Raw genomic sequence first — 22,703 nt, 5'->3', positions numbered from 1 at the left:
TTGCAGGGACAAAAGAAGTGTCTACAAAGAATACTGGCATTGGTGCTTCTGATAACACTGCATACAAGTGCTTAAATACTCACAGCCTCTCAATGGGGAATGTCACAGTGTCTTTTCATGATGTGAAATTGGAGGCATATTTAAAGCAAAATAATTATAGTCAAAATGGTAAGCTATTTAAAAAAAAAAAAAAACTAGTTAATTGCATATTTTACACTTTTTACTATTTTTTATTTTTTTATTTTTTTTATGTAAATAGTGTGTGTGGTAACACTGCCAATCTGATTAATTGTAAAAGAGCAGTGTTACAAAAACATCAATCAAAATACAAGCAGTAATATACTAAAGGTGCTGCTAGCCAAAAAAACTCGCCTCAAAAGCAGCTAAGTCTCTATTTGCTAGGGAACAGTGCAATAAACAAACCATACAATTGTAAAGGTGATTTTGTTTCTTGGCTGTCTTAATTCATAACATTACAATAAATAAAATATCTTAAATGAGACATAAAGAAAAATATATGGTTGGACAACAAAATAAGATGTCTAACAAAGGGATGTGACTTTTAAACATTTTGTGGTTTGCAGCATCTGTGAGCACACATTTATTGTTCTCATATTAGTTTTCAAATGGTTATACCTTTTGAATGGATACACATTTTTTTTTCTTCAATTTGTAATTTTAGGACTGGGACAAATTCTGAAAATATGAACATGTTTAGTAATAAAATATATATATATATATATTATTTTTTTCTTAGTGATTTTTAGACAAAACTACAACAAAAAGATCTTTCTACTTAACAAAATGGGGCATGGGAAATTTATAAACATTTTTTTAATGAAATTGAAACAATTGTTAGGGAATATTGAAATTGTAAAATATTCTATTGTACATTCTTTCACATAGAGCACTTATTTTTGTTAATGCATATTGCCTGTGTCTGTAACGGACCATACGTCTATTTCTATGTGTATTATTATAAAATTGAGAAAAGTAGAAATAATTCTAAAACTGACAGAACTAATCATAAAATGTCCTAAACTTGCAAAGAGATTCAGTTTTATTTTGTGCATTGTTTAAAGCAGTTGTCTCAAAGTACAGGCCCTGGGGCCATTTGCGGCCCCCAAGATAGTTTCATATAGCCCTCCCTTGTTTAATAGGTAAACCATTAATTTGGGCTGTCAATTCGTTTTTAGGGTTCTAAAAAGTGTAACTAGTTGATGTTCTATATAAGCACTCACAAGATAAATATAAATACATTTATCCAAGCAGTGCTAGACGCTTGTCACTTTTAACATTATTATACAGTTCTAAAATGATCACTTCACTTGGCACTCACAATATAAATTTAGATAAATACTTGGCTAAATGTCACCAGTATATCTAGCACTTACGCAGTTCAAGTGGCCTCCATGAGCAAAGAACACTTGGCCAGTGGCCCCCAGATACATTGTTTGATACCCCTAGTTTAAAGAAATACTGAATCAATTATTATTATTTTTCATGATTCAGATAGAGCATTGCGATTATAACCCCTTAAGGACCAACGACGTACAGGGTACGTCCTACTAAAAAATGTCCTTAACGACCAAGGACGTACCCTGTACGTCGTTGGTTCCTTAAAACAGTGGAAGCGATCCTGATTGCTTCCAACTGATTTCCTGTTATTGCATGGATGCTTCGATATTGAGGCATCCTGCAATAAGTTTTTAGCCATCCAATGCAGAGAGAGCCACTCTGTGGCCCTCTCTGCATCGGACATCGATGGCGGTGATCGTTGGTGGGTGGGAGGCGGATGGGCGGCCATCGATGTTAGGAAGCATTAAGAGGGGGCGGGTATCATAGACGGGGTCACCGGGGGCCTGCAAGATGCGTGCACGGGGGCGAATGGGAACCCTACACTGAGACATTTTTCTAAGAAAGTGGGAGAGGGGAGGAAGGGAATTTTGATCTAAGGGATCTGGGAAGGGGTGGGAGGTTGGTTTTTGAGGGGGGAAGCTACACTACAGAAAAATATGAACCCCCCCCCAAATAACATTTTATTTCTCCTGTTAAGTGTGGTCAGTCCACGGGTCATCATTACTTCTGGGATATTATCTCCTCCCCTACAGGAAGTGCAAGAGGATTCACCCAGCAGAGCTGCTATATAGCTCCTCCCCTCTACGTCACCTCCAGTCATTCTCTTGCACCCAACCAATAGATAGGATGTGTGAGAGGACTGTGGTGATTTAATTAGTTTATTACCTTCAATCAAAAGTTTGTTATTTTATAATAGCACCGGAGTGTGTTATTCATTCTCTGGTAGAATTTGAAGAAGAATCTACCGGAGTTTTTTCTATGATTTTAGCCGGAGTAGTTAAGATCATATTGCTGTTTCTCGGCCATCTGAGGAGAGGTAAACTTCAGATCAGGGGACAGCGGGCAGATTAATCTGCAAAGAGGTATGTAGCAGTTTGTTATTTTCTGACATGGAATTGATGAGAAAATCCTGCCATACCGTTATAATGTAAACTCAGCCTTAAATGCAGTAGATGTAGCTGGTATCAGGCTGTCATGTATGTATATTTTACACTTCAGTATTCTGGGGAATGGTACTTCACTGGATTTATACTGTATGCATAGACTTAACCTAATTTGCAGGGACTTGCAATAGGTTTTAAATAACAATTAATTTATTGAGGTTAAACGTTTTTTTGCTGGCATGTAAAAACGTTTATTTCTCCAACATAGGTGTGTCCGGTCCACGGCGTCATCCTTACTTGTGGGATATTCTCTTCCCCAACAGGAAATGGCAAAGAGCCCAGCAAAGCTGGTCACATGATCCCTCCTAGGCTCCGCCTACCCCAGTCATTCTCTTTGCCGTTGTACAGGCAACATCTCCACGGAGATGGCTTAGAGTTTTTTAGTGTTTAACTGTAGTTTTTATTATTCAATCAAGAGTTTGTTATTTTAAAATAGTGCTGGTATGTACTATTTACTCAGAAACAGAAAAGAGATGAAGATTTCTGTTTGTATGAGGAAAATGATTTTAGCAACCGTTACTAAAATCCATGGCTGTTCCACACAGGACTGTTGAGAGGAATTAACTTCAGTTGGGGGAACAGTGAGCAGTCTCTTGCTGCTTGAGGTATGACACATTCTAACAAGACGATGTAATGCTGGAAGCTGTCATTTTCCCTATGGGATCCGGTAAGCCATGTTTATTAAGATAGTAAATAAGGGCTTCACAAGGGCTTATTAAGACTGTAGACTTTTTCTGGGCTAAATCGATTCATTATTAACACATATTTAGCCTTGAGGAATCATTTAATCTGGGTATTTTGATAAGATTATATCGGCAGGCACTGTTTTAGACACCTTATTCTTTAGGGGCTTTCCCAAATCATAGGCAGAGACTCATTTTCGCGCCGGTGTTGCGCACTTGTTTTTGAGAGGCATGACATGCAGTCGCATGTGTGAGGAGCTCTGATACATAGAAAAGACTTTCTGAAGGCGTCATTTGGTATCGTATTCCCCTTTGGGCTTGGTTGGGTCTCAGCAAAGCAGATACCAGGGACTGTAAAGGGGTTAAAGTTAAAAACGGCTCCGGTTCCGTTATTTTAAGGGTTAAAGCTTCCAAATTTGGTGTGCAATACTTTTAAGGCTTTAAGACACTGTGGTGAAATTTTGGTGAATTTTGAACAATTCCTTCATATTTTTTCGCAATTGCAGTAATAAAGTGTGTTCAGTTTAAAATTTAAAGTGACAGTAACTGTTTTATTTTAAAACGTTTTTTGTACTTTGTTATCAAGTTTATGCCTGTTTAACATGTCTGAACTACCAGATAGACTGTGTTCTGAATGTGGGGAAGCCAGAGTTCCTTCTCATTTAATTAAATGTGATTTATGTGACAATGACAATGATGCCCAAGATGATTCCTCAAGTGAGGGGAGTAAGCATGGTACTGCATCATTCCCTCCTTCGTCTACACGAGTCTTGCCCACTCAGGAGGCCCCTAGTACATCTAGCGCGCCAATACTCCTTACTATGCAACAATTAACGGCTGTAATGGATAATTCTGTCAAAAACATTTTAGCCAAAATGCACACTTATCAGCGTAAGCGCGACTGCTCTGTTTTAGATACTGAAGAGCATGACGACGCTGATAATAATGGTTCTGAAGGGCCCCTAAACCAGTCTGATGGGGCCAGGGAGGTTTTGTCTGAGGGAGAAATTACTGATTCAGGGAACATTTCTCAACAAGCTGAACCTGATGTGATTACGTTTAAATTTAAGTTGGAACATCTCCGCATTCTGCTTAAGGAGGTATTATCCACTCTGGATGATTGTGACAAGTTGGTCATCCCAGAGAAACTATGTAAAATGGACAAGTTCCTAGAGGTCCCGGGGCTCCCAGAAGCTTTTCCTATACCCAAGCGGGTGGCGGACATTGTAAATAAAGAATGGGAAAGGCCCGGTATTCCTTTCGTCCCTCCCCCCATATTTAAAAAATTGTTTCCCATGGTCGACCCCAGAAAGGACTTATGGCAGACAGTCCCCAAGGTCGAGGGAGCGGTTTCCACTTTAAACAAACGCACCACTATACCCATAGAAGATAGTTGTGCTTTCAAAGATCCTATGGATAAAAAATTAGAAGGTTTACTTAAAAAGATGTTTGTTCAGCAGGGTTACCTTCTACAACCAATTTCATGCATTGTCCCTGTCGCTACAGCCGCGTGTTTCTGGTTCGATGAGCTGGTAAAGGCGGTCGATAGTGATTCTCCTCCTTATGAGGAGATTATGGACAGAATCAATGCTCTCAAATTGGCTAATTCTTTCACCCTAGACGCCACTTTGCAATTGGCTAGGTTAGCGGCTAAGAATTCTGGGTTTGCTATTGTGGCGCGCAGAGCGCTTTGGTTGAAATCTTGGTCAGCTGATGCGTCTTCCAAGAACAAGCTACTTAACATTCCTTTCAAGGGGAAAACGCTGTTTGGCCCTGACTTGAAAGAGATTATCTCTGATATCACTGGGGGTAAGGGCCACGCCCTTCCTCAGGATCGGCCTTTCAAGGCCAAAAATAAACCTAATTTTCGTCCCTTTCGTAGAAACGGACCAGCCCAAAGTGCTACGTCCTCTAAGCAAGAGGGTAATACTTCTCAAGCCAAGCCAGCTTGGAGTCCAATGCAAGGCTGGAACAAGGGAAAGCAGGCCAAAAAACCTGCCACTGCTACCAAGACAGCATGAAATGTTGGCCCCCGATCCGGGACCGGATCTGGTGGGGGGCAGACTCTCTCTCTTCGCTCAGGCTTGGGCAAGAGATGTTCTGGATCCTTGGGCGCTAGAAATAGTCTCCCAAGGTTATCTTCTGGAATTCAAGGGGCATGACATGCAGTCGCATGTGTGAGGAGCTCTGATACATAGAAAAGACTTTCTGAAGGCGTCATTTGGTATCGTATTCCCCTTTGGGCTTGGTTGGGTCTCAGCAAAGCAGATACCAGGGACTGTAAAGGGGTTAAAGTTAAAAACGGCTCCGGTTCCGTTATTTTAAGGGTTAAAGCTTCCAAATTTGGTGTGCAATACTTTTAAGGCTTTAAGACACTGTGGTGAAATTTTGGTGAATTTTGAACAATTCCTTCATATTTTTTCGCAATTGCAGTAATAAAGTGTGTTCAGTTTAAAATTTAAAGTGACAGTAACTGTTTTATTTTAAAACGTTTTTTGTACTTTGTTATCAAGTTTATGCCTGTTTAACATGTCTGAACTACCAGATAGACTGTGTTCTGAATGTGGGGAAGCCAGAGTTCCTTCTCATTTAATTAAATGTGATTTATGTGACAATGACAATGATGCCCAAGATGATTCCTCAAGTGAGGGGAGTAAGCATGGTACTGCATCATTCCCTCCTTCGTCTACACGAGTCTTGCCCACTCAGGAGGCCCCTAGTACATCTAGCGCGCCAATACTCCTTACTATGCAACAATTAACGGCTGTAATGGATAATTCTGTCAAAAACATTTTAGCCAAAATGCACACTTATCAGCGTAAGCGCGACTGCTCTGTTTTAGATACTGAAGAGCATGACGACGCTGATAATAATGGTTCTGAAGGGCCCCTAAACCAGTCTGATGGGGCCAGGGAGGTTTTGTCTGAGGGAGAAATTACTGATTCAGGGAACATTTCTCAACAAGCTGAACCTGATGTGATTACGTTTAAATTTAAGTTGGAACATCTCCGCATTCTGCTTAAGGAGGTATTATCCACTCTGGATGATTGTGACAAGTTGGTCATCCCAGAGAAACTATGTAAAATGGACAAGTTCCTAGAGGTCCCGGGGCTCCCAGAAGCTTTTCCTATACCCAAGCGGGTGGCGGACATTGTAAATAAAGAATGGGAAAGGCCCGGTATTCCTTTCGTCCCTCCCCCCATATTTAAAAAATTGTTTCCCATGGTCGACCCCAGAAAGGACTTATGGCAGACAGTCCCCAAGGTCGAGGGAGCGGTTTCCACTTTAAACAAACGCACCACTATACCCATAGAAGATAGTTGTGCTTTCAAAGATCCTATGGATAAAAAATTAGAAGGTTTACTTAAAAAGATGTTTGTTCAGCAGGGTTACCTTCTACAACCAATTTCATGCATTGTCCCTGTCGCTACAGCCGCGTGTTTCTGGTTCGATGAGCTGGTAAAGGCGGTCGATAGTGATTCTCCTCCTTATGAGGAGATTATGGACAGAATCAATGCTCTCAAATTGGCTAATTCTTTCACCCTAGACGCCACTTTGCAATTGGCTAGGTTAGCGGCTAAGAATTCTGGGTTTGCTATTGTGGCGCGCAGAGCGCTTTGGTTGAAATCTTGGTCAGCTGATGCGTCTTCCAAGAACAAGCTACTTAACATTCCTTTCAAGGGGAAAACGCTGTTTGGCCCTGACTTGAAAGAGATTATCTCTGATATCACTGGGGGTAAGGGCCACGCCCTTCCTCAGGATCGGCCTTTCAAGGCCAAAAATAAACCTAATTTTCGTCCCTTTCGTAGAAACGGACCAGCCCAAAGTGCTACGTCCTCTAAGCAAGAGGGTAATACTTCTCAAGCCAAGCCAGCTTGGAGTCCAATGCAAGGCTGGAACAAGGGAAAGCAGGCCAAAAAACCTGCCACTGCTACCAAGACAGCATGAAATGTTGGCCCCCGATCCGGGACCGGATCTGGTGGGGGGCAGACTCTCTCTCTTCGCTCAGGCTTGGGCAAGAGATGTTCTGGATCCTTGGGCGCTAGAAATAGTCTCCCAAGGTTATCTTCTGGAATTCAAGGGGCTTCCCCCAAGGGGGAGGTTCCACAGGTCTCAGTTGTCTTCAGACCACATAAAAAGACAGGCATTCTTACGTTGTGTAGAAGACCTGTTAAAAATGGGAGTGATTCATCCTGTTCCATTAGGAGAACAAGGGATGGGGTTCTACTCCAATCTGTTCATAGTTCCCAAAAAAGAGGGAACGTTCAGACCAATCTTAGATCTCAAGATCTTAAACAAGTTTCTCAAGGTTCCATCGTTCAAAATGGAAACCATTCGAACAATTCTTCCTTCCATCCAGGAAGGTCAATTCATGACCACGGTGGATTTAAAGGATGCGTATCTACATATTCCTATCCACAAGGAACATCATCGGTTCCTAAGGTTCGCATTCCTGGACAAGCATTACCAGTTCGTGGCGCTTCCTTTCGGATTAGCCACTGCTCCAAGGTTTTTCACAAAGGTACTAGGGTCCCTTCTAGCTGTCCTAAGACCAAGGGGCATTGCTGTAGTACCTTACTTGGACGACATTCTGATTCAAGCGTCGTCCCTTCCTCAAGCAAAGGCTCACACGGACATCGTCCTGGCCTTTCTCAGATCTCACGGATGGAAAGTGAACGTGGAAAAGAGTTCTCTATCTCCGTCAACAAGGGTTCCCTTCTTGGGAACAATAATAGACTCTTTAGAAATGAGGATTTTTCTGACAGAGGCCAGAAAAACAAAACTTCTAGACTCTTGTCGGATACTTCATTCCGTTCCTCTTCCTTCCATAGCGCAGTGCATGGAAGTGATAGGCTTGATGGTAGCGGCAATGGACATAGTTCCTTTTGCGCGCATTCATCTAAGACCATTACAACTGTGCATGCTCAGTCAGTGGAATGGGGACTATACGAACTTGTCTCCGAGGATACAAGTAAATCAGAGGACCAGAGACTCACTCCGTTGGTGGCTGTCCCTGGACAACCTGTCACAAGGGATGACCTTCTGCAGACCAGAGTGGGTCATTGTCACGACCGACGCCAGTCTGATGGGCTGGGGCGCGGTCTGGGGATCCCTGAAAGCTCAGGGTCTTTGGTCTCGGGAAGAATCTCTTCTACCGATAAATATTCTGGAACTGAGAGCGATATTCAATGCTCTCAAGGCTTGGCCTCAGCTAGCGAGGGCCAAGTTCATACGGTTTCAATCAGACAACATGACAACTGTTGCGTACATCAACCATCAGGGGGGAACAAGGAGTTCCCTGGCGATGGAAGAAGTGACCAAAATCATTCTATGGGCGGAGTCTCACTCCTGCCACCTGTCTGCTATCCACATCCCAGGAGTGGAAAATTGGGAAGCGGATTTTCTGAGTCGTCAGACATTGCATCCGGGGGAGTGGGAACTCCATCCGGAAATCTTTGCCCAAGTCACTCAACTGTGGGGCATTCCAGACATGGATCTGATGGCCTCTCGTCAGAACTTCAAAGTTCTTTGCTACGGGTCCAGATCCAGGGATCCCAAGGCGGCTCTAGTGGATGCACTAGTAGCACCTTGGACCTTCAAACTAGCTTATGTATTCCCGCCGTTTCCTCTCATCCCCAGGCTGGTAGCCAGGATCAATCAGGAAAGGGCGTCGGTGATCTTGATAGCTCCTGCGTGGCCACGCAGGACTTGGTATGCAGATCTGGTGAATATGTCATCGGCTCCACCATGGAAGCTACCTTTGAGACGAGACCTTCTTGTTCAAGGTCCGTTCGAACATCCGAACCTGGTCTCACTCCAGCTGACTGCCTGGAGATTGAACGCTTGATCTTATCGAAGCGAGGATTCTCAGATTCTGTTATCGATACTCTTGTTCAGGCCAGAAAGCCTGTAACTAGAAAGATTTACCACAAAATTTGGAAAAAATATATCTGTTGGTGTGAATCTAAAGGATTCCCTTGGGACAAGGTTAAGATTCCTAAGATTCTATCCTTCCTTCAAGAAGGATTGGAAAAAGGATTATCTGCAAGTTCCCTGAAGGGACAGATTTCTACCTTGTCTGTGTTACTTCACAAAAAGCTGGCAGCTGTGCCAGATGTTCAAGCCTTTGTTCAGGCTCTGGTTAGAATCAAGCCTGTTTACAAACCTTTGACTCCTCCTTGGAGTCTCAACTTAGTTCTTTCAGTTCTTCAGGGGGTTCCGTTTGAACCCTTACATTCCGTTGATATTAAGTTATTATCTTGGAAAGTTTTGTTTTTGGTTGCAATTTCTTCTGCTAGAAGAGTTTCAGAATTATCTGCTCTGCAGTGTTCTCCTCCTTATCTGGTGTTCCATGCAGATAAGGTGGTTTTACGTACTAAACCTGGTTTTCTTCCAAAAGTTGTTTCTAACAAAAACATTAACCAGGAGATTATCGTACCTTCTCTGTGTCCGAAACCAGTTTCGAAGAAGGAACGTTTGTTGCACAATTTGGATGTTGTTCGCGCTCTAAAATTCTATTTAGATGCTACAAAGGATTTTAGACAAACATCTTCCTTGTTTGTTGTTTATTCCGGTAAAAGGAGAGGTCAAAAAGCAACTTCTACCTCTCTCTCTTTTTGGATTAAAAGCATCAGATTGGCTTACGAGACTGCCGGACGGCAGCCTCCCGAAAGAATCACAGCTCATTCCACTAGGGCTGTGGCTTCCACATGGGCCTTCAAGAACGAGGCTTCTGTTGATCAGATATGTAGGGCAGCGACTTGGTCTTCACTGCACACTTTTACCAAATTTTACAAGTTTGATACTTTTGCTTCTTCTGAGGCTATTTTTGGGAGAAAGGTTTTGCAAGCCGTGGTGCCTTCCATCTAGGTGACCTGATTTGCTCCCTCCCATCATCCGTGTCCTAAAGCTTTGGTATTGGTTCCCACAAGTAAGGATGACGCCGTGGACCGGACACACCTATGTTGGAGAAAACAGAATTTATGTTTACCTGATAAATTACTTTCTCCAACGGTGTGTCCGGTCCACGGCCCGCCCTGGTTTTTTAATCAGGTCTGATAATTTATTTTCTTTAACTACAGTCACCACGGTTTCATATGGTTTCTCCTATGCAAATATTCCTCCTTAACGTCGGTCGAATGACTGGGGTAGGCGGAGCCTAGGAGGGATCATGTGACCAGCTTTGCTGGGCTCTTTGCCATTTCCTGTTGGGGAAGAGAATATCCCACAAGTAAGGATGACGCCGTGGACCGGACACACCGTTGGAGAAAGTAATTTATCAGGTAAACATAAATTCTGTTTTCTCTGAGGTACTGGGTGAAAAAAATGTTTTGGGCACTATTTTTTCCACTTGGCAATAGTTTTTGTTTAAATTAAAGCAGTTCACTGATCTCTCTCACTGTTATGTGTGAGGGGGAGGGGCCATTTTTGGCGCTTTTACTACGCATCAAAAAACTCAGTCAGAGGTTCATTTTCTTCCTGCATGATCCGGTTCATCTCTACAGAACTCAGGGATCTCCAAAGCATTTTTTTGAGGGAGGTAATCATCACAGCAGAGCTGTGAAGATTGTAGTTGACTGTGTTAAAAAACGTTTATTTGTGTATTTTTTTTTTCTGCTGCCTGGGTTAGTTATCCTTTGCTAATGGGAACAATCCTTTGCTAAAATTGTATATTTCTGACAAAGATTGATGCTATAACTTAATTATTTTCAACTGTCATAATTTTTTCTGTGCTTCTTATAGGCACAGTTCGTTTTCATATTATTGTAAATTACTTGAAAAAGCATTTCCAAGTTGCTAGTTAATTGCTAGTGTGTTAAACATGTCTGATTCAGAGGAAGATACATGTGCTATATGTGCTAATGCCAAAGTGGAGCCCAATAGAAGTTTATGTACTAACTGTATTGATGCTACTTTAAATAAAAGTCAATCTGTACAAATTGAACATATTTCACCAGACAACGAGGGGAGAGTTATGCCGACTAACTCGCCTCACGTGTCAGTACCTGCATCTCCCGCTCGGGAGGTGCGTGATATTGTAGCGCCGAGTACATCTGGGCGGCCATTTCAAATCACATTACAGGATATGGCTACTGTTATGACTGAAGTTTTGGCTAAATTACCAGAACTTAGAGGCAAGCGTGATCACTCTGGGGTGAGAACAGAGTGCGCTGATAATATTAGGGCCATGTCAGACACTGCGTCACAGGTGGCAGAACATGAGGACGGAGAACTTCATTCTGTGGGTGACGGTTCTGATCCAAATAGATTGGATTCAGATATTTCAAATTTTAAATTTAAGCTGGAAAACCTCCGTGTATTACTAGGGGAGGTGTTAGCGGCTCTGAATGATTGTAACACAGTTGCAATACCAGAGAAAATGTGTAGGTTGGATAAATATTTTGCGGTACCGGCGAGTACTGATGTTTTTCCTATACCTAAGAGACTTACTGAAATTGTTACTAAGGAGTGGGATAGGCCCGGTGTGCCGTTCTCACCCCCTCCGATATTTAGAAAAATGTTTCCAATAGACGCCACCACACGGGACTTATGGCAAACGGTCCCTAAGGTGGAGGGAGCAGTTTCTACTTTAGCTAAGCGTACCACTATCCCGGTGGAGGATAGCTGTGCCTTTTCAGATCCAATGGATAAAAAATTAGAGGGTTACCTTAAGAAAATGTTAGTTCAACAAGGTTTTATATTGCAACATCTTGCATGTATTGCGCCTGTCACGGCTGCAGCAGCATTTTGGTTTGAGTCTCTGGAAGAGACACTTCAATCATCTACACTAGATGAGATTACAGACAAACTTAAAGCCCTTAAGTTAGCTAACTCATTTATTTCAGATGCCGTAGTACATTTAACTAAACTTACGGCTAAGAATTCCGGATTTGCCATTCAGGCACGCAGAGCACTGTGGCTAAAATCCTGGTCAGCTGATGTTACTTCTAAATCTAAATTGCTTAATATACCTTTCAAAGGGCAAACCTTATTCGGGCCCGGGTTGAAGGAGATTATCGCTGACATTACAGGAGGTAAAGGCCATGCCCTGCCTCAGGACAAAGCCAAACCTAGGGCTAGACAGTCTAATTTTCGTTCCTTTCGTAATTTCAAAGCAGGAACAGCATCAACCTCCTCTGCACCAAAACAGGAAGGAGCTGTTGCTCGCTACAGACAAGGCTGGAAACCTAACCAGTCCTGGAACAAGGGCAAGCAGGCCAGGAAACCTGCTGCTGCCCCTAAGACAGCATGAATTGAGGGCCCCCGATCCGGGACCGGATCTAGTAGGGGGCAGACTTTCTCTCTTCGCCCAGGCTTGGGCAAGAGATGTTCAGGATCCCTGGGCGTTAGAGATCATATCTCAGGGATACCTTCTGGACTTCAAATCCTCTCCCCCAAGAGGGAGATTTCATCTGTCAAGGTTATCAACAAACCAAATAAAGAAAGAAGCGTTCCTACGCTGCGTACAAGATCTTTTATTAATGGGAGTGATCCATCCAGTTCCGCGGTCGGAACAAGGACAAGGGTTTTTCTCAAATCTGTTTGTAGTTCCCAAAAAAGAGGGAACTTTCAGGCCAATCTTGGATTTAAAGATCCTAAACAAATTCCTAAGAGTTCCATCGTTCAAGATGGAAACGATTCGAACAATTTTGCCCATGATCCAAGAGGGTCAGTACATGACCACAGTGGATTTAAAGGATGCTTACCTTCACATACCGATTCACAGAAATCATTACCGGTATCTAAGGTTTGCCTTTCTAGACAGGCATTACCAGTTTGTAGCTCTTCCATTCGGACTGGCTACGGCTCCAAGAATCTTCACAAAGGTTCTGGGTACTCTTCTGGCGGTACTAAGACCGCAAGGAATTTCGGTAGCTCCGTACCTAGACGACATTCTGATACAAGCTTCAAGCTTTCAAACTGCCAAGTCTCATACAGAGTTAGTACTGGCATTTCTAAGGTCGCATGGATGGAAGGTGAACGAAAAGAAGAGTTCTCTCTTTCCACTCACAAGAGTTCCCTTCTTGGGGACTCTGATAGATTCTGTAGAAATGAAGATTTACCTGACAGAAGACAGGTTAACAAAGCTTCAAAATGCATGCCGTGTCCTTCATTCCATTCAACACCCGTCAGTAGCTCAATGCATGGAGGTGATCGGCTTAATGGTAGCGGCAATGGACGTAGTACCTTTTGCACGCCTACATCTCAGACCGCTGCATTGTGCATGCTAAGTCAGTGGAATGGGGATTACTCAGATTTGTCCCCCACTCTGAATCTGAATCAAGAGACCAGAAATTCTCTTCTATGGTGGCTTTATCGGCCACACCTGTCCAGGGGGATGCCATTCAGCAGGCCAGACTGGACAATTGTAACAACAGACGCCAGCCTACTAGGTTGGGGCGCTGTCTGGAATTCTCTGAAGGCTCAGGGACTATGGAATCAGGAGGAGAGTCTCCTTCCAATAAACATTCTGGAATTGAGAGCAGTTCTCAATGCCCTTCTGGCTTGGCCCCAGTTAACAACTCGGGGGTTCATCAGGTTTCAGTCGGACAACATCACGACTGTAGCTTACATCAACCATCAGGGAGGGACAAGAAGCTCCCTAGCAATGATGGAAGTATCAAAGATAATTCGCTGGGCAGAGTCTCACTCTTGCCACCTGTCTGCAATCCACATCCCGGGAGTGGAGAACTGGGAGGCGGATTTCTTAAGTCGTCAGACTTTTCATCCGGGGGAGTGGGAACTTCATCCGGAGGTCTTTGCCCAGATACTTCGACGTTGGGGCAAACCAGAGATAGATCTCATGGCGTCTCGTCAGAACGCCAAGCTTCCTCGCTACGGGTCCAGATCCAGGGATCCGGGAGCGGTTCTGATAGATGCTTTGACAGCACCTTGGACCTTCGGGATGGCTTATGTGTTTCCACCCTTCCCGATGCTTCCTCGATTGATTGCCAGAATCAAACAGGAGAGAGCATCAGTGATTCTAATAGCACCTGCATGGCCACGCAGGACTTGGTATGCAGATCTAGTGGACATGTCATCCTGTCCGCCTTGGTCTCTACCTCTGAAACAGGACCTTCTGATCCAGGGTCCATTCAAACATCAAAATCTAACTTCTCTGAAGCTGACTGCTTGGAAATTGAACGCTTGATTTTATCAAAACGTGGGTTTTCTGAGCCAGTTATTGATACCTTAATACAGGCTAGGAAGCCTGTTACCAGAAGGTAAAATATGGCGTAAATACTTATATTGGTGCGAATCCAAGAGTTACTCATGGAGTAAGGTTAGGATTCCAAGGATATTGTCTTTTCTACAAGAAGGTTTAGAAAAGGGGTTATCCGCTAGTTCTTTAAAGGGACAGATTTCAGCTCTGTCCATTCTTTTACACAAACGTCTGTCAGAAGTTCCGGACGTTCAAGCTTTTTGTCAGGCTTTAGCTAGGATCAAGCCTGTGTTTAAAACTGTTGCTCCGCCATGGAGTTTGAACTTAGTTCTTAATGTTTTACAGGGTGTTCCGTTTGAACCCCTTCATTCCATTGATATCAAGTTGTTATCTTGGAAAGTTCTGTTTTTATGTTGAATTGTTTTTATTGAAGTTTTACATATAACAAAAACAAGTAAAATCAAATAATATAAAATAAAATAAAATACATGTGTCAATCGTTTTTCTTCGTAATGTTCATATTTTACAGTATATAACCTTAGCTGAAATAAAATCTATCCATAGTTTACAGATCAGTGAAAACAGGGTATTTATGTGCTCTATACCATCCTTGCGTTTGTCCTCATTGAGGGCCCCGGCTCTTGTTTTAAATTGTAGGGTCTGGAGCATGAGTATTATTCTGAGTGGTTTTTCTTTTTGACTCATGGTACATTACAAAAGGTTCCCATCTTGTAAGGAATCTTTCAGTATCGTTAAGGGTTTCAGCTGCTGCACTTGCCATATTGTAATGATACTCTAATTTGTTATAGATAAAGGTTACGTCAGGTGGGGTGGATTTCCAGAATTGGGCTATGCTGATTTTAACTACCGTGCATACCATCATGACTAGTTGAAGGTGGGTCTTTGGAATTCCTGGGATTGGGAAATGAAGCAGAGCTTGCTCTATTGTTAATGTTATTTGTTTTTGGAAGATTGCACTTAATAGTCGTGAGGTGTAGTCCCAGGTTTTCTTAATTTGCTCACATTCCCACCACATGTGGATATATGTGCCTCTTTCCCCGCACCCTCTATAACAAAGCTGTGATAGTGAGCCCCCTGTTTCGTGTGTCCTTGTGGGATGGAGGTACCATCTAAATGCAATTTTTATGAAATTTTCTCTAAGTTGAGCGTTCTGCGTAAAGGAAGCACCATTTTTAAGGTTTGTATACCATGTTTCAAGTGGCCAGACTTTACCTATGTCTCGTTCCCATCTACTGATGGTTTGTGTTTTTTCTTTGTTTTCTGTGGAATTAAAGATTGAGTATAAGGTTGATATCACTCCCGATATCTGAATGGTTGTAAGGCATAGTGTTTCTAGTTTTGTGTTTGGGGGGGGTTTCGCTATACCTAGTATCTCAATCGCCCTCGACCTCAGTTGCAAGTAATGATACCATATGTTCTTGTCACTAACATCTAGGTTATGATATTGTTCAAAAGATAATACTTTATCAGCTGTAATCACGTCTGCTATTCTATAAAGCCCTTTATTGGACCATTTCTGCTGAACCTCTATGTCTATTGAGGTGTCAAGCGTTACTAGAGGGGTTAGTGTGGATCTATCTCTGATAAGAGTGTATTTCGAATTTAGATATTTCCAAATGTGGATAGTGTGTTCAATCGCAATAAATTTACTGTTATGTTTGTGCTTTGAGAGATGTGGGGCCCAGAGCGCTCGGGAAAGGAAGTTTGTCCCTAGAATGTTCGACTCAATGTGGGTCCAACTCTTCTTACTATTATCTTTAAACCATTGTATGGTCTGTGACATTCTTGCGGCATGGTAGTATGAGATTAAATTAGGCACTCCTACCCCTCCTTCGTTTCTAGTTGTACACATTACTTTTCTGTTGATCCTGGCTTTTTTCCCTTGCCAAATGAATTTTAGTAAATCTCTTTGTAGTTTGTGTAATTCTGAGAGTGGGACAGAGATGGGGAGGGCTCTAAACAAGTATAATATTTTGGGTAATAGTGTCATTTTAGTGGTAATAATTCTGCCGTACAGAGATATTTTAAGTTTAATCCATTTACTGATTAAATCTCTAATATGCTTGAACATGGGTGTATAATTAGATTGGTAGAGACTATGTATGTTAGTTGGAAGATTTATCCCTAAGTACTTAATATTCTTCTTGGCCCATTTAAATGCAAAATTGAGTTCCAGTAGTTTTTTTGTATGCTGTGGAAGTTTGATGCTTAAGGCCTCGCACTTGTCTTCATTTATTTTGTAGCCTGAAAGGTTACTAAATTGTTGCATTATATGATATAGGGGGGGAAGAGATAACAGTGGTTTAGTCAGTGACAGGATGATATCATCCGCGAATAGGGATAATTTGTGGTCTGTTACTCCATCGTTAATACCTGCTATATTCTGATCATCTCTTATTTTAATTGCCAAAGGCTCAATACAGAGGGCAAATAATAGGGGGGATAGTGGACAGCCTTGGCGGGTGCCGTTCTTAATTTGTATTGCTTGGGACTGGTAGCCAGATAGCCTAATGAATGCCGTAGGGGATGAGTAAAGATTGGTGATCGCGTCAAGAAATTCACCCCTAATACCTGTTTTCTTGAGGACCGCAAACATATATTGCCAATTAACTCTGTCGAACGCCTTCTCTGCATCCAGGGCTAGAAACAGAGAAGGCGTCCCTCTGACTGTGGCGAGATTAATCAAGTCTATCACTTTACGGGTGTTGTCTGGAGCTTCTCTACCGGAGACAAACCCCACTTGATCTAGGTGTATAACCTTGGTAAGTAGAGGGTTCAATCGATTTGCCAATATTTTGGTGAATAGTTTTATGTCTTGGTTTATCAGTGATATAGGCCTGTAGTTTTGGCAGTGCTGCTTATTTTTGCCTGGCTTCGGGATTACTGTGATTCTGGCTGTTAACATCTCAGGGGGTATTACTTTATTTTGTAGAATAGAGTTGAATACATTCGTTAGTTGTGGTATTAGGATAGGTTGCAGCAATTTATAGAAAATTCCCGAGTATCCATCTGGCCCTGGTGCCTTAGAACTTTTAAGAGTTTTTATGGCTAATTTTACTTCTTCGTGGGTGATCGGACTATTCAGGGCATCCCTATCTTGTTCAGTTATGGATGGCAAGGAACTATTTTCTAGGAATGTGTCAAGTTCTTTAGTTTTGTCTATATTAGATTTGTTATGCGTGAGATTGTATAATTTATGATAATACTCAGCAAATGTATTTGCAATAGACAGGGGATCATTAGTCGTTTTATTATCCGACAGTTGTAGTTGGGGTACAGTAGTGATTCTGGTAATGTCTTTCAATTTATTAGCCAACATTTTGTCGGGTTTGTTGCTGTAAATATAGTATTGTGTGTCTATCATTTTGATTGTCCTAATTGCATCTTTATTTAAGAGATGATCTAGCTTGTCGGTTTTAATCTTTAATTGTTTCATTAATCCTTTCGTTGACTTATCTAAAATTTTAGTTCTTAAGAGATTAATCTCTGATTTCAGTTGCTCAATTTGGGTGTTTTGGATTTTATGCCGCTTGTTTGATTCTGTGATCAAAAGACCTCTAACATAGGCTTTTAATGCCCCCCATTCATAGATAGGGTTGGAGGTAGTGTTTTTATTAAGTGTAATAAACTCCTGTATGTGTTGTTGGATTGTATTTAGTATCAGCTTGTCTTGTAATAGGTTGTGGTTGAGCGTCCAGGCTTTTATTCTCTTTGGGTTAACCATTCCCGATAACTTAATTTCTACTATGGAGTGGTCTGACCAAACGCAATTTATAATTGTAGCTTTAATCAATAAGGGCACCATAACTTGACTTAGGAGAATGTAATCGATTCTTGAGTATGAATTATGTACTGGGGAGTAGTATGTATAGTCTTTTACTGTTGTGTTGAGTGTTCGCCAACTATCTATTAGGTTATGATCTAGGGTAAAGTCTTTTAAAACTTTATGGGTGGGTCTGCGTGCTTTTTGTTGTGAGATAGTTACTATTGATCTATCTACATTATCATCCATGGTTGTATTGAAGTCTCCCCCAATAATTGTTTTGTACCTTTTCCAGAGTGTAAGTTGTTTGCTAAGTCTAGACATGAATGGAGATAGATGTTCGTTAGGGGCATAGACATTTACCAGTAGGACCGGGGTGTCTTGTATGAGGCCTTTTAGAATTAAGAATCTCCCCTCTTTGTCCCTTATAACTGATTCTTCTTTAAAGTTTAATGAGGAGTGGAGGAGAATTGTAACTCCACACCTTTTGTTTGGATTGATTGAATGGTATTGTGTAGGGTATGTTTTATCCCAGTATTTAGGGGTGTAAGATCTGGTAAAATGTGTCTCCTGCAGCATTACTATTTGCGCTTTTAGGGACTTATATTCATTGATGGCCTTTCTGCGTTTTATGTCAGAGTTCAGTCCTCTGACGTTATGTGATATAATTTTAATGGACATAATAGCTGGATAAGCATATTGCTATTGTTTCCCTATCTTTACCCCCTGAATGGAGTTCACAGAACACCTTAATGCTCACATATTGTTGCTTAATCTTACCACTCGAAGAGCCGGGACCCTCGTGGGATTGCTGTGGGGTACCATGCTGTGAGATGGCCCTTACAGTATATCTCGGTGGGAGACAAGAGGATTTTATGAGGATACTTAGAAAGTGGAACCAGCTATGCAGCCGATAATCGTACAATGGTGTAGGCTTCAAAAGGAAGCTCATCCTGTAACACAAAGCAGTTTTGAGAAACACATGTAAAAGTAACAAAAAAATAAACATGTCAGCAATTCTAACTTAGGTATTCCTGGTAGAGGAACGAAACATGGCATGCATTCAGTGTATACATTGATCTGAACAATTCTAACTTGGGGAGGGACGGGGAGGCAGGGGAAGTTGAAGGAATATGCATGGAGGGTAGGGACAGGGTAGGAATAAGGGGGTATGAAGAAGGGAGAGTAAGGGATGATGGGTGGGGAGGGGGGGGAAGGGGGGGGGGGATCCCGAGATACTAGACGGCATCTCATTCTGCAAAAATAGAAAATAGTGGGGCACTGGTTATTTATCAACCAAAGATAAAAGTTCAAACATGGTGCTAATAAATGAGTTCCATATGTTGCAATAAACTGTGGTAATCGGTCTCTGAAACTTCTCTTATCTAACTGTTAACTTAATCAGTGCCCCTTAAGATATCTGGAAGCCTAATTGCTTCCACCAATGTCATTACCAGTACCGTCTCTTATTGTTACAGCACTTCACTCCGGGTCTTCATCTTCTGATGAGGATTCTGATTCTTTAGGGTCGCTTGGTGTAGGTTTCCTTCGTTTGGTCTTACCCCTTTCACGGGCCGGTGTCCATTCTCTTTGAAGATTTTTCTTTGTAGTCTTGCTGGGTGCAGGTGTGTTGGAACTCTCAGTTGGAATTTTGAGCTTGGCCAATAGTGAGAAGCCTTCTTCCCTAGTAGTGCAGCTATACATGATGTTTTGGATGGAGAAGACTAACTTGAATGGGAAGTTCCATCTGTATTTGATGTGAGCAGCATTGAGGGCTGTTGTTATGGGTTTCAGTTCTCTCCTTTTTCGGAGTGTGATGGGGGCTAAGTCGGTGAAGATTTGGATATCATGTCCATCATAAGTGACAGTCTGGTTATTTCTTGCAGCTTTTATTATGAGATCCTTGATGTGAAAGTAGTGAAGTTTAGTTATAATGTCCCTTGAGGCGAATTGCTGTGGCTTTGTCAGTGCCCTGTGCACACGATCCATAAGTAGCATGTCTACTTCCACTTCAGGAACTAGTTGATGGAAAAGATCTGTGATAGTTTCATCTAAGTTTTTATAGGATTCCGGAAGGTTTCTAATGCGGATATTCGATCTGCGGGATCTGTTTTCAAGGTCCTCGATGTGATCCTCTAATTTAGTTATGTAGGTAGAGTTCTCCTGTATTGAGTGGCGTAGCTGGGGGATTTCTTCCACTATATCATCCAGTTTGTTTTCTAGTTCAGCCGTACGGCCTCCAATTTCTCTGATATCCAGTCTTAATTCTGAAATAGCGGATTTTAGTTCCTCCTGGAATAAAGATTTTATCTGTGTTAAAAGTTCTTTATTGGATATCGACACAGTGGGGTGCTCAGTAGCCATTTGTGGGTTTTTTGTAGGGCTAGCGGTTTGAGTTGTGATGCTTTTATCTAAGGTTTTTTGCTTTGCTTGAGATTTTGATAAACATTCTTTGACTGTCTGCGTTTTATTTTTCATTGTAATGCAGCTTTCTTGTGTCCAGGGGATGGTGTGCTCTTTAATTGCTATTCAAGAGGTGGAAGGTTTATTGGCTTAATATAGCTGGAATATGTACTCGGGATCTGGAGTAGCTTAGGGAAATTACATTAGACAGAATTGCTCATAATCTTTAGAGATGTCGGTATAGACAGAGTGGATCTTTAGTTTGCCATTACTTTCCTCATTCAGAGTGATGTGCTACATATCTCTATCTTTCCTGCTGAGGGGGTGAGATAAAGAGTTACTGAAAAATCTTGTGAGTCCCTGCAGCTCCTATTCCTCCGTAGTGTAACTGAGCCCTCCGGTTCTGGCCACCTGGACTTTCCTGTTCCAAGGCTAACTACACCTCCAAACAAGGCAGGCAGCAAGGGTGTCTCTCCTAAGGAGGGTCGAAAAGGAAAAGGAGACCTGTAGGTTTTGCTTGTTATTAATACGCCATGAGCAGTGAGTCTGCTTTTTTAAGAAAAAATATTATAGTCTATTCTGAGTCTGGCTTTCAGTATTGTGGCGCAGCCGGGGTATGTGGGGTCTGCTTATTTATTTTAAGGTACTGGTGCAGCAGTCTGTGTGGGAGAGAGAAGAAGCAGCAAGATGGCGCCCTTTCCCGCCCTCAGAAGTTTTCGGCCCGTATTTATTATTATTTTTTGTTTTTTATCTCGTCTTGATTTTTATAAGGGCTTCCTCGGCGCTGGGTATCTGTGAGGCCTTTAGTTAAAGGTGTAGGTTGATGTGGGTGGGGGGTTATATCTCTCCCCTGCTGCTATCGTGTGTCTGTCCCCCTTTATTAAATTGTTTGATGCGTGGCTTAAGTGCGGTGTCGGGAGGCCTCACCTGTTGCCTGTTGGTATGCGGGCCGTCTGGTCAGCTTAGACTGTGTTGATGTCAGGAGTGACTGCCGTTGCTTATCCTCCGTAGGTTGATGTCTTTCTAAAACAGCCGTCGGAGCGGAGCCCCGACCCTCCGACGCTGTGCTGTTGCGGCAGTAAGAATGTTGTTCCGACAACGTACCCCTCCGTATTGCCCCGGAATCCTCTCTTGAGGTGCTCTACAGAGTGCCTGTCTCCTATTTGTGCTCACAATGTCTTTTTTAGTGTGATTTAGCACTTTTTTCTACTAAGTTAGGCTCTTTAGCAGCGGAGCTCTCTCAGGACACGTCTGGCTTCAATGGCTGCTAGCTCCTAACCGAAAGTTCTGTTTTTAATGGCTATTTCCTCGGCTCGAAGAGTCTCTGAGTTATCTGCCTTACATTATGATTCTCCTTATCTGATTTTTCATTCAGACAAGGTAGTTCTGCGTACTAAACCTGGTTTCCTACCTAAGGTGGTCACTAACAGGAATATCAATCAAGAGATTGTTGTTCCATCTTTGTGTCCTAATCCTTCCTCGAAGAAGGAACGTCTGCTACACAATCTAGATGTAGTCCGTGCCCTGAAATTTTATCTACAGGCAACTAAGGAGTTTCGTCAAACGTCTTCCCTGTTTGTCGTTTATTCTGGCCAGAGGAGAGGTCAAAAAGCTTCGGCTACCTCTCTCTTTTTGGCTTCGTAGCATAATACGATTAGCCTATGAGACTGCTGGACAGCAGCCTCCTGAAAGAATTACAGCTCATTCTACTAGAGCTGTGGCTTCCACTTGGGCCTTTAAGAATGAGGCTTCTGTTGAACAGATTTGCAAGGCTGCAACTTGGTCTTCTCTTCATACTTTTTCCAAATTTTACAAATTTGACACTTTTGCTTCTTCGGAGGCTGTTTTTGGGAGAAAGGTTCTTCAGGCAGTGGTTCCCTCCGTATAAAGAGCCTGCCTGTCCCTCCCGTCATCCGTGTACTTTTGCTTTGGTATTGGTATCCCAGAAGTAATGATGACCCATGGACTGACCACACTTAACAGGAGAAAACAAAATTTATGCTTACCTGATAAATTCATTTCTCCTGTAGTGTGGTCAGTCCACGGCCCGCCCTGTTTTTTATGGCAGGCTAAAAAATTTTTTGGATTATACTCCAGTCACCACTACACCCTTGGGCTTCTCCTTTCTCGTTGGTCCTTTGGTCGAA

At 42.3% G+C, this 22,703-nt stretch overlaps 1 protein-coding gene across 1 annotated transcript in view; it reads left to right on the top strand.

The window, feature by feature from the left end:
- The window catches only part of LAMP1 (lysosomal associated membrane protein 1), a 98,164-nt gene that overhangs the window by 38,743 nt on the left and 36,718 nt on the right, over positions 1-22,703 (top strand). Inside the window, exon 4 of the mRNA XM_053707764.1 lies at positions 7-168. Within this exon, the coding sequence (XP_053563739.1) occupies positions 7-168 (162 nt within the window). The remainder of the gene's footprint in view (positions 1-6; positions 169-22,703) is intronic.

The sequence above is a fragment of the Bombina bombina genome, chromosome 3 (assembly GCF_027579735.1).
Source record: "Bombina bombina isolate aBomBom1 chromosome 3, aBomBom1.pri, whole genome shotgun sequence".
Taxonomy (NCBI): domain Eukaryota; kingdom Metazoa; phylum Chordata; class Amphibia; order Anura; family Bombinatoridae; genus Bombina; species Bombina bombina.
Note: the sequence above shows the minus strand (reverse complement) of the source record. Positions and strands in the feature narration are given on the sequence as shown.